Source organism: Calidris pugnax, unplaced genomic scaffold (assembly GCF_001431845.1).
Source record: "Calidris pugnax isolate Ruff unplaced genomic scaffold, ASM143184v1 scaffold61, whole genome shotgun sequence".
NCBI classification, from domain to species: domain Eukaryota; kingdom Metazoa; phylum Chordata; class Aves; order Charadriiformes; family Scolopacidae; genus Calidris; species Calidris pugnax.
The window spans coordinates 654003-667067 of NW_015090945.1; the positions used below are offsets into that span (position 1 = coordinate 654003).

Below are 13065 nucleotides of genomic sequence, written 5' to 3' on the forward strand. Positions count from 1 at the left end.
TTGATATGGTTGTTAGCAAATTAGACTCAAGTGTACAGTCCTGATTAATAATCTGAGGTCTCAGCTGTAAACAAATTCCATTAAAACCAAATGGCAACTACAAACAGTGAAAACCAAGAATTTTAATTTCTTATTTCCACAGCATTTCTGTTTGAAATCAGTTACACCCAGCTTTCTGGTTCAAGCTGAATGTTAGTATCAAAATGAGCAGCACCAGAATCAACCTGTACGTGAATCATAGAATCATAGAATGGTTTGGGTTGGAAGGGACCTCAAAGATCATCCAGTTCCAACCCCCTGCCCTGGGCAGGGACACCTCCCACCAGAGCAGGTTGCTCAAGGCCACATCCAGCCTGGCCTTGAACCCCTCCAGGGATGGGGCAGCCACAGCTTCTCTGGGCAACCTGGGCCAGTGTCTCACCACCCTCATCGTAAAAAATTTCTTTCTGATATCTAATCTGAATCTTTTTTCTTCCAATTTAAAACCATTTCCCCTTGTCCTATCATTACCCTTCCTGGCAAAGAGTCCCTCCCCAGCTCTTCTATAGGCACCCTTCAGGTATTGAAAGGCCGCTCTAAGGTCTCCCCGGAGCCTTCTCTTCTCCAGGCTGAACAATCCCAGCTCCCTCAGCCTGTCTTCATAGGAGAGGTGCTCCATCCCTCTGATCATCGGGTTGATTCTCCCCATGGTCTCCATTCAGCAGCCTATACTGAAACTTCTCAGAGGAAAACACTTGGGGTTTGTTTCTCCATTACCTTTGCTTGTTTGGCTCCACCATGATTGGCGGCGTGGTTTTAATAACTTATTTAACCGCAAGCAGTAAAAAGAAATGTCACTTCCAGTGAGATTGCAGCCTACTTCAATGGGATTTTCCCTGAGAAACAAATATTGTGCCAGAATTATTCTTATTTTTCACAGAATCACAGAATCTTCTTGGTTGGAAGGGACCTTAAAGATCATCTTGTCCAACCGTCAACCTAACTGACAAAAATAGACCCCCACACAACAAACAAGGAGCATCATCACTAAACCAGACCTCCCAGCACTACATCAACCCGTCTTTTGAACACCTCCAGGGATGGTGCCTCAACCCCCTCCCTGGGCAGCCCATTCCAATGGCTGAGAACCCTCTCCGTGAAAAAATTTTTCCTAATATCCAGCCTGAACCTCCCCTGGTGTAACTTGAGGCCATTTCCTCTTGTCCTGTCGCCTGTGACTTGAGAGAAGAGACCGCCCCCCACCTCTCTACCCCCTCCTTTCAGGGAGTTGGAGAGAGCAATAAGGTCTCCCCTCAGCCTCCTCTTCTCCAGGCTGAATAACCCCAGCTCCCTCAGCCTCTCCTCACAAGACTTGTGCTCCAGACCCCTCACCATCTTTGTCGCCCTTCTCTGGACCCGCTCCAGCACCTCAATGGCTTTTTTATGGTAGGGGGCCCAAAACTGGACACAGTACTCAAGGTGAGGCCTCACCAGTGCCCAGTACAGGGGGACAATCACCTCTCGGGCCCTACTCACCACGCTGTTCCTGACCCAGTCCAGGATGCTGTTGGCTTTCTTGGCCACCTGGGGTCCAGTGTTATCTTTATGAACGGGATAATTTCGGTAGTTTCGTGTGTTTAAGGTGGTGGGATCAGAGGGGTCTGGATCTCAGGAGCCGCCCCGGCCGCCGCTCTGCCGAGAGCCGCCTTCAGCACCGGGCTGGGGGACAGCTCCCGCCCCCCCAACCGCCCCGCTGGGGCCTAGCGCCCCGCTCCCGCCGCCCCTCCCTCCCGTCAACCCAGCTCCTTGCTGGAGGTAACCCTGGCCTTTGGCTGTGGGTGCTTTGAGGTTGGTTTTTGTGGGGGAAAGTTCTGTGGTTGTTTCTTTTTTTTTTTAAATTACATTCCTGGTAATGAAGACAACACTTCGTGCATGCAAGGAGTGCAGACCAGGTCTTGCGTATGGTCTGCAAAAGAGCTGGAAGCCACAAAATCATTGTCATGACCTAGATGGAAATTCTGAAGATTCTAAGATGTTCATCTAAGTAATAATAATCAGCTTTCACTACTTGAAAATTAGACAGCCAGTACAAAACACAACCTAAATATGGGACTTGTGTCTTTTTAGTCTTGAGAAGAGAAGACTTAGAGGGGATCAAATCAATGCTTACAAATACGTAAAGGGTGGGTGCCAGGAGGATGGGGCTGGTGAAATATGGGACTTTTAGTCTTGAGAAGAGAAGACTTAGAGGGGATCAAATCAATGCTTACAAATACGTAAAGGGTGGGTGCCAGGAGGATGGGGCTGGTTTTTTTCAGTGGTGCCCAGTGACAGGACAAGAGGAAATGGGCACAAACTTGTACATAAGAAGTTCCACCTAAACGTGAGGAGGAACTTCTTTACTGTGAGGGTGGCAGAGCCCTGGAAGAGGCTGCCCAGGGAGGTGGTGGAGTCTCCTTCTCTGGAGACATTCAAACCCTCCTGGACACGTTCCTGTGGGACCTGCTCTGGGTGGGGGTTGGACTGGGTGATCTCCAGAGGTCCCTTCCAACCCCATATGATTCTATGATAAGACACATGCCAGCTGTGATCATCAAAAAGTTTAGAAAACTTCTGAATGAGGACAGGCAGGGACTTTATATTAAAGACATCTCATTCATGTTTGATAAATTTAGCTAACTTTTCATACCCACATGGACAAATTGTTTTGTCTAAAAATAATATTTAGGGAGGTCGGAAAGCTTTGCAGACACAAACCTATTTCATAAATAAAGCCTTTAACATAACTTTTGAAGGGGTTTTTTGTGTTTATCGGCAATGGGGAGGTAAATCTCTCCCACTCTTATACAGCAAAGAAACCTTTAGCTAGAGATACTTCTTATTTTCACTGTAACCTACATTACATTAAATGATTTAATTGATTAAACCAGTTACACTACAATTTCAAGCAGGTACTAGCTCCACTTCTGTCAACAATATGACAATTTCATGGGCTTATCCACTTCCTAGTGGAAAAAAATAAAGCAATTCCCATTCACCTATACGGACTCTGGATCTGCCATTTCTTCCACCTTAGGTCCTAGTGGGCAATTTGCAATTTACCATAAAATAATTGATTTCATGTCTCCAGCTGAGATAGCCTTCTGCTGTTCAACAAAAAAAAATAATATTACAACTGACGCAATATGGATTTTAGTCTGTTAACAAGCCCAAAGTGATGCTCCATAGCACAGTGCTAAATAAAGAGTATTCAGGGTTGTCTCCACTGATGCTGAATTGAATACACGTGCCTCTTCCCAGGTTATGAAGACTGCCTCCCTCTGAACTGAAGAGAGAGAAGTGGACTAGATGATCTCCAGAGGTCCCTTCCAACCCCACGTGCAGTGGCTGCTCATCTACTGATGAACTGGTTGCCACTTCTCATCTCTAAAGATACGATAGGGAGTGTCTACGGAGCTAGTCATTAAATCTTGAGTGAAAGCATTGTCACATTTCCACACTTAGCATTTAAGATGACAGTGCAGACACGAGAAGACTCTGCATCATCACTTAGGCACCCGATAAGTACAACACTAAGAGCTTAATATACGAAGGTTAATGTCAGGCTTAATGAATATCTCTGACAGATCAATGGAGAACATTCAAATTTAGTCCTTAGAAATATTAATAATAATGATCTAGGAAAAAGAGGAAATGAAAGGTCAGAATTCGAAATAATGTCATCAAAGAAGGAAATCAGGAGTAGCAGAGAGAAGCTGTTCAGTGATCACACGTGCTGTCAGAGCCTGGATCAGAGGGGTTCCTGAAAGGGCAGCTGTGATAGAGCTGTAAAACAAACTCAATTTATGTTATTCTGCTAAATTATTCCCCTCTCCTCCATCTTATTTTTCAAGAATTAGACCCTGTATTCTATATGGAGCTGTTAGACCTGGCCAGGAGTTATTCTAGGCTTATTCTAGAGAGATAAAAACAGATGACAGGTGGACTCTGAAAGGGTAGATGTGCATAAGCAGTAGCAATTTTCCACTTGTAATGATGGTTTGTGGGCCCTGTAAGATGACTACAAAGGATGTCTGTTTTGAGACTTCGTGACAGAATGATATAACCTTCTTTCTTACTATATCATACAATTCTGTCTTCACCCTTACAAGTACTGACTCAGCTCTAATTATGACAAAGCAGAAGCTGAGGTCAGAGCACCAGACCCGACGGGAGGCTGATGTCTTATTTATTTCTCAGTAATAGTCTTAGGATAATTTTAAATTGGTACCTAGGTCTAATTTTAGTAGCTGGCAATTAATTTTTTTGTGACTTAAGACAGGAAGTATTTGCAAACATATGCAATACATCTATTCTTACATAATTTTCAGTGTTGCAGAACTATTAAGATAAAGACATCAGCCAGTAAGCGCCATACCCCGTTATCATTAGCAGGATGTCTTGCCTCTTCCTTGAACTTGTTCAGTGTGGCCTGTGAAAACCTCAGCTTCAAAGTCCCAGATTTCTGAGTCTGCCAGGCTGTTTGTGACGTGAGCCAGGAAACATTTTGAGTGCAGAATTGCCAGCAGATGGGTGTGTGAGCTGAAAACAGCCCTCTCTGTGGAGCAGCACCGTGCAGAAGGGTGGCAGGGAGAGAGAGGTGATGCTGGGAACTGGGAAATCCCAGGGATGGGATGAAGGGAGGCAGTGAAGAGACGAGGGACAGGGATGCTGCCTCCTCACCTTGTTCTGCAGCATCAGGAACAGCAGTGGAAGCTGCTGAGGGCAGTGCCATGGTGCTGTGCTGGCAAGCGCTGGTATTAGCTGGTAAATCATCCTTCTGCTTACCCAGTTTGTACGAATGTAAAAATGTGCTTCTCCTTTCCATTGCTGAAGGAAAGTATAATGGACCCTTCCCCTAAAAGCCTACAGACTGATGTCCTGATGATTCTAGAAACTCCTCCTGTGACAATGCTCACAGTTGGAAGGCAGCTCAATTTGTAGCGTTGTCTTTGCTGCTCCAATGAGCATCTCCTTTGGATAGTCCCAGGTGTCAAGAACAGCACACATACAGATTTAGGCAGATGTACCTTAAAGATCATCCAGTTCCACCCCCTGCCCTGGGCAGGGACACCTCCCACCAGACCAGGTTGCTCCAAGCCCCATCCAGCCTGGCCTTGAACCCCTCCAGGGATGGGGCAGCCACAGCTTCTCTGGGCAACCTCTTCCAGTGCCCCACCCCCCTCACAGCAAAGAATTTCTTCCTGAGATCTCATCTAAATCTCCCCTCTTTCAGTTTAAAACCCTTCCCCCTTGTCCTGTGGCTCCCCTCCCTGATCCAGAGTCCCTCCCCATCTCTCCTGGAGCCCCTTGAGAGACTGGAAGGGGCTCTAAGGTCTCCCCGGAGCCTTCTCTTCTCCAGGCTGAACCCCCCCAACTCTCTCAGCCTGTCCTCACAGCAGAGGGGCTCCAGCCCCTTGGAGCATCTTCGTGGCCCCACCCTGGCCCCGCTCCAACAGGTCCATGTCCTTCCTGTGCTGAGGACTCCAGGGCTGGACACGGTGCTCCAGGTGGAGCATTTGCTCTCATTTCTCAGAATCAGTACTGTTAAGTCCATTTGGTGCTGCTGTGTGTACTTCCAAGGACATACTAAGTCTGACAAACTTGCTGTAGTACCCCAGAGGAGTGGGTAAGCCTCAGCTAAGCAGAAGACAAACTTGCTCTAGTACCCAAGAGGAGTGGGTAAGCCTCAGCTAAGCAGAACGCTTGTGATGAGTATATGGAGAGAGATTGGTCACAGTGGTGACATCAGCTCCACAGATGGAAAGGCCACCTCACTCTGACTTTGAGAAAAATAACCCTGTTCCTAAGAACAAATTAAGCTTTCTAAGCACAAACTGAAATGGCACATGGTGTGAGGGTCCATATTTAGCATCATCTTGTACTTATGTGTTATCTTTGGCTTTTTTCAGCTAATAATAGTACAGAACAGGTAGCACCTTTCATATTTTGAAATATTCTGAACAGATTTGTATCTTTTCCTACCTGTGCTGCTTCTTTTTTTTTCTTCTTTTTGGCCATATTTATTGGAGGAATAATATCCATTTATTTCTTCTGCCAAGTGAGTTGTGGAACGCCTGCCTTCATCCATCACGCAGCCTCTTACAGAAAACATACTCTGGTTAATCCATCCTATTTAGAAGGGCTATACATCCTTTTAAAACAACAGCAAAAGAAGCCAATCTGCCTACAGAATGAAGGTGACAACACTGCATTGCCTAGGCAGGGCTGAAGAATGAGACCTGTGAGGTGGGGCAGAGGCAGGCAAAAGGCCACGCTGTTGGAGAGCAGTGACTGCCTTTCAAACCCTGAAAAGTTGCCTCCATCACATTTCACTGTGAAAAAGTTTGACGCTTAAACGAAGTGTACTCCACACCACTGAAATTGCTGGGAAATAGCTAATGCGGGCTCCGGTTCTCCAACGTACTCAGTAACTTCATTATACTTTCAGAATTCCAAGAACAAATAAACATGGCACAGATCGGAGATGTTGAGCTTGCAGTTTCTCTCAAACTGCTTGCTTCCTCCTTGGGGCTGGCATCACAGCGTAAATAACAGCAGAGGAAAAAGCTGTACGATACAAGGACACGACTACTTGATGTGCCTTGTTCTTACAAAATAAGATGGTGATAATGGATCTGCCTGATTGTCATCAAACTGGTTCTTCAGTCTGTCACAGGGAATTTATTTTATGCCTAAATGTTCACCAGCATACAAAAGATCCTAGAAAAGGGGTGAGTCAATGTATAGCACCTCTTAGAATCATAGAATTGTTTACGTTGGAAGGGACCTTTCAGATCATTGAGTCCAACCATCAACCCAGTTCTGATAAAAAAAACATTACTAACCCATGCCTCTAAGCACTATGTCTACCCGTCCTTTAAATCCCTCCAGGGATGGTGCCTCAACCACTGCCCTGGGCAGCCCACCCCAAGGCTTAATAATCCTTTCCATGTAAAAATTGTTCCTAATCTCCAATCTGAACCTCCCCTGACGCAACTTGAGGCCGTTTCCTCTCGTCCCATGGCCTGTTCCTTGGGAGAAGAGACCGACCCCCCCTGGCTACCCCCTCCTTTCAGGGAGTTGGAGAGAGCGAGAAGGTCTCCCCTCAGCCTCCTTTTCTCCAGGCTGAACAAACGTGTGCCCTGTGAACACTGAGTGACACTGTGTGACGATGCTAAAACTCCCTGCATTTTATAGGTCTTGGATATAAAACTTTCCTGTTTGGAGCTGCCACCAGGGGGTTTTATTGACAACAACCACTTATCTGTTTCTTCCAGCCATTCACTCATACACTGGTAACAAGCAAGCCTGAACTCTGCCACCCATTTGAATAAAATCTACAGAATCACCTGGAATTTTTAGTGTTTTATACACATCACCCATAAGCATGAGTCTGTTCTTGGTGAAAAAAAAAAAATCACAGCAAAAAGAAAGTATTTTGGTTTCTTCCAATGCAAGAATCTTCAGCTTTTGTCTGGTAGTTTATAGTGTAATTAAAGTTGTGCATCATTCCACACACAGCACGTTTTAATTATCCCAATTGATTAGATTTTACAATTCATTAGGCAGGGGATCCCTTGGAGGAACAATAGCAACTACGAGAAAAAGGAGGAGGACAAAAAAGGGACTTCCTGTTCTGAGTCCACCTGAAGAACACGTTGCAGGCAGATAGCGTTGTCCTGGGTTCTGGGTGGGTTTCTGGGACTGTCTTCTGGACTGAAGCACCTGGATAATTTTGCCTACTGCAGGTCATCAGTCAACAGCCACAGTTCAGCTCTACAATTCTTGACATATTATATTTAGTCTGCATTTCAGAACATAAACAATATTCTGCTTAAATGAGAGATTCTGGCAGTTTATGTCATTTAGCCACGGTTCTACAAAAACACATAAAAATCCAACTCTTTTTAAACTTTAAAAAGATTTCCTTATCAATTTTCAAAATGCTTCGGAAAGAATGGGCATATTTAAATTCCTTTCTTATGGGCTGGATGTGAGACATTTGAATCTGCTGCTGAGGCAATGGATAGTGAAATACTCCTTAACGATGCAGTCTTAAGAGACTGCTCCAGATACTGTTGTTTCTGATTTCTGGGGGTCAAGAACTGGTCACAACCTGAAAATGCAGTGGTTTCCCAGCATTAAATTGCCACTAAAAACTGGCTTTTTTTTTTTTCCCTGTGCATTCATCTCTTTACCCATTATTACCAGCGCTGTGAGGATTTCTGTATAGAATGAGCCCGCAAATTGAGGCAGAAAAGAAAGGTGTAATGGGATACAAGGCTTCAAATGGCTCCTTTGCAGCTCTGCCACAACAGATGCTGTGGAAAGGCTCCCGACATGACATAACTGTGTTTCGGTACATAAAGCAGAGGAAAAAGTACACATTAGGTTCACAATAAAGTATAACTTCTCAGGGGAAGTTCAGCTGAGCCGTATCTAACAGCCGGTGCAGAATCTTTGATTAATACAGGTTGCAGTCAGGTAAAAACTGTGGTAAGAATGGTGGCCCTGCTCTGGCAGGGGGTTGGACTGGGTGATCTCCAGAGGTCCCTTCCAACCCCATAGCATTCTGTGATTCTACGATTAGCAGGAAATTTATATCCTTCACTTGGTAACTTCCGATAATAAATCTCACCTCCCATCGTAATTTACAAATGGTAAGACCCGTCACGGCTTGCTTTCTGAAGTGAGTTGTCTTAACTGCAGTAAAACCATCGGGTTTTGACCGTGTCTAAGATGTTTCTAACGTTTTCTTCCATTAAAACAAAATAAGGAACGCAGCTGCTGCCATTTGGAGTTTATTTGACGAAGGCGTGTTACGCAGGAGTTAAGCAAGCCCTGACAACTACACTCGTACCCCTCTAACCAAAACGTTGTTTATTTTGTTTTACAGATTTTGGCCATTGTGTCCATTCTGTTCATCGTACTGTCCACTATTGCTTTGTCTCTTAACACGCTGCCAGAGCTTCAAGAAATAGATGAATTTGGGCAGCCAAATGACAACCCCCAGCTAGCACACGTTGAAGCTGTGTGTATCGCTTGGTTTACCATGGAGTACCTTTTGCGTTTTCTGTCCTCACCAAATAAGTGGAAGTTCTTCAAAGGCCCGTTAAATGTCATTGACTTACTGGCCATCTTGCCCTACTATGTCACCATTTTCCTCACGGAGTCCAATAAAAGTGTCCTGCAGTTCCAAAACGTCCGACGTGTGGTTCAGATATTTCGTATTATGAGGATCCTAAGGATTCTTAAGCTCGCCAGACATTCAACAGGCCTTCAATCTTTAGGTTTTACGCTCCGGAGGAGTTACAATGAATTGGGCTTGCTGATACTATTTTTAGCCATGGGAATAATGATATTTTCCAGTCTTGTATTCTTTGCTGAAAAGGATGAGGATGCTACGAAATTTACCAGTATCCCCGCGTCGTTCTGGTGGGCAACAATCACTATGACAACTGTAGGATACGGTGACATTTATCCTAAGACGTTATTAGGTAAAATAGTTGGAGGACTTTGCTGTATCGCTGGAGTGCTGGTCATAGCCCTGCCCATACCAATCATTGTGAACAACTTCTCAGAGTTTTATAAGGAGCAGAAAAGACAGGAGAAGGCAATTAAGAGGAGGGAAGCACTTGAGCGAGCTAAAAGAAACGGCAGCATCGTCTCCATGAACCTGAAAGATGCCTTCGCTCGCAGTATGGAAATGATAGATGTAGCAGTAGATTCAGGCAAGCCTGGAGAAACAGCCAATCCAAAGGAGACACCTGATGACAACCACCTGTCCCCAAGCCGGTGGAAATGGGCCAGAAGGACAATGTCTGAAACAAGCTCCAACAAGTCTTATGAGAACAAATACCAAGAAGTTAGTCAACAAGACTCCCACGAGCAATTGAACAACGCGGCGGCGTCCTCCAGCCCTCAGCACCTCAGTGCCCAAAAGCTGGAGATGTTGTACAATGAAATCACTAAAACTCAGTCTCAGCCTAATCTCAACGCTGGCTACCAGGACCAGTCAGCAAAGCCGCCGGTGTACGAAGAAGAAATAGAAATGGAAGAAGTTACAGGTCAGAGAGAGCCGTTGCCAACTGGCCCTACGGACATCGTAATGGACATGAGGAGCACATCCAGCATCGACAGTTTCGCCAGCTGTGCGACCGACTTCACGGAAATGGAGAGGTCTCCCCTTTCTCTCTTCCCTGGCTCTCACTTTCAAATGAGGTTTCCAGCCGACGCTGTCACCCTGGAAGACAACCAAAGAGTAAGGAGTTCTCAGTTTATACCGTTCACAAAAGACAGAATGTTTTCTCCAACCGACGTCACCTTTGACTATAATCCAATCGACAGAGCTGTTACCAGTGACGGCAGTGGATCCCAAACTGTTTTGCATGGTCATTTGCATTTAGACACTGCCATGGAAAGCCCCAAAAGTTCCCTGAAAGGTAGCAACCCATTAAAATCTAGATCCCTTAAAGTTAATTTTAAAGACAATCAAGGTGGTGCCCCACAAACTCCACCCAGCACCGCAAGGCCGCTGCCAGTAACGGCAGGAGCAGACTTCACCCAGGCCACCCCTCAGCACATCAGCACCATCCTCCTAGAAGAAAACTCCCCCCAAGGTGACCGACCTTTACTCGGCGCCGACGCATCGGCGCTTTGCCAGGGACCCCTTAAAAAATCCTCTCCTCTCTTTCCCAAGCAGAAGGTTTTCACTTTCCCTTCGAAAGAGAGGAGGAGCTTCACCGAGATAGACACTGGAGAAGAAGAAGAGTTCATGGAGTTGCACGGTGTGAAACACGAAAAGCAAGAGGAGGTCAAGACAAATTGCTGTGGGGATAAACACAGCGACGGCAACCATCTAACAGAGGAGCCCCAGGTCAGCTCTTCACCCAAAAGCATGAGCCACAACTGTACCCAGGACATTTACCATGCTGTGGGTGAGGTAAAGAAGGACAGTAGCCAAGAAGGCCACAAAATGGAAAACCATTTATTTGCCCCAGAAATCCATTCGAGTCCAGGAGAAACTGGTTACTGTCCCACACGGGAAACTAGCATGTGACTAGTTACAAAAGCAATAAAAGTACTTTTTTTCTTACAACACAGTTAGCAATGCCTATGAACTAAAAACATGGAAAGCCTCAAAAAAAAAAAAAAAGTGCATAAAATGTTATTTTTGCATGGCATGAAGAGTCGTTTAGTTTAAATACTGTTTAATTTAAAAAAAAAAAAGACTGCTTTTTGTAACAAACTGAAAAAAAATGGGGAAAAAATGACTCAAGAACAGTGAATAAAATAAAGAGAGCTCTGTTAGGAGCTGGTGTTCTGCAACATCTGACATTTTTGATCCTTTCACTTATGATTGTAGACAAGATTTCGAACTCTTTTAACATTTTGTTTGGTTTTGTTTTCTTGGTTACAATGAATTTTAGAATTTGCACATGAAAGGATGAAATGTCAGTGCACGCATTCAGAAAGATGTGAACCAAGGTGCTCTGAGCTTGCAAAATGCATATATTTGTAAATAGTTTGGGGTTGGGGGGAAAGCTACTGTTAACAAGGATTTATGGAAAAAAAAAAAAAAAGCATTTCCTGGGACACAGGTACTTCCTTCACAGCGTGCTGCCTGGAGGTTTTGTACAGACTTAATGTTGCAAAATTGCAACTTCTACTTAAAGCATCTCACGTATCTTGCTTTCTGTTAAAAAGCTCATGAGTATATCTGTTAATTAAGGACTACGGTATTTTAGTTTACCTGTGCTGTAAATCACGATGGGTTTTTTGTTTTGTTTTTTTTTATTATCTGCATAACTTTAGTTATTGCATTTGTCAGTTTAAGTAATGATCCTGTGAGGATTGCATAACTTTAGTTATTGCGTTTGTCAGTTTAAGTAATGATCCTGTGAGGAAAAGCAAAGATTTAATGACCAGAACTTGAAGCGTTTGATATTTTTATAGAAAACCGCCAACATTTCATAATTAAGGAAAAAAAAAAGTTCCATTTAAAAATAAAAAATCGTAGAGTTATTTCCATGGCAATAAATAGTGCCAAAAGGCTACATAGGCATATCCCAAACTTCTCAATCTCTCAGAATATTGAACTTGGCACTAAAAAAAAATATTACCCACATTCTTTTTTTCCTTTGATTGAACAATATTTGCTTCCATATGAGCTTTGAGCTCTTTTTCCCTTTTCTTTACATGAAGTGCCCATACTTCAATAACAGCGACGTTGCTGAAGCCATTACGGTGTAAGGGCATAAGAGATAAGCTCTGCAGGGGGAAGCTGTACCTTTTATTATCCCAAATCATACAGCTGGAAAAAAACAGGCTTCAAGTACATGTGACTCACCCCAAGTCTTCCATGTCCCGAGGCTTGTCTGGGTTTTTCAGTTCAATCATTTGGACTGACAGGAGGTATCACTAGATTCACCAACTTTGCCTCAACCCATCTGCCCATGGCTGTTCCAAAAGCACAGCACAGACTCTCCCCTCTGCTTAAATAAAGGGAAACGTGATCCTGCCAAAGCATCTTTGGTGACTCTGATATTCTCCAGCTTTATAAGAAAGATGCTGAACCAAAGCCTTCATCACAAAGTACCCATCTAACAACAGCCTGGAAAAAAAGCTATGATTTTTTTTTATCCAGCACCAACAGCTTCCTATGCTATGGTACACAGGATGTCCTACAAAATAGTCTTTTTCTTTTTTTAATTAGGAAAGCAGAATAGAGGTATTTTTTGGCCATCCTCTGATTTTCTCCTGAAATTGGGTACTCCCTTACAACAGCTGTGTAAGAGCAGCTGCCCAGCCTCGGAGCTGATAGACAGAGGGTCCTGAGGTTAAAAAGTTTGAGAAGGTGTTTAGAAATTGTAGCATGGGTTCCCTGCTGCTCCACGGGCTTCTTGCATTTCCTTAAATGTCATTTTCTGTCATCTGATGTAAAAGAGCAACATTGCCCTCTGCTTGAAAGGGCTGGGCTGACACCACAGACCTCTCCAAAGCCTGGCCTATGGAAAAGAAGCAAGTTTAAAACCCCCAAAATAA

At 44.3% G+C, this 13065-nt stretch overlaps 1 protein-coding gene across 1 annotated transcript in view; it reads left to right on the plus strand.

Annotated features, from left to right (window-relative positions):
• KCNB2 (potassium channel, voltage gated Shab related subfamily B, member 2) overlaps nucleotides 1-11349 on the plus strand; it is a 204718-nt gene extending 193369 nt beyond the window's left edge. The window contains exon 2 of the mRNA XM_014951898.1: nucleotides 8918-11349. Coding sequence (XP_014807384.1) covers nucleotides 8918-11080 — 2163 coding nt within the window. The 3' untranslated portion in view covers nucleotides 11081-11349. The remainder of the gene's footprint in view (nucleotides 1-8917) is intronic.
• Nucleotides 11350-13065: the final 1716 nt, after the last annotated feature.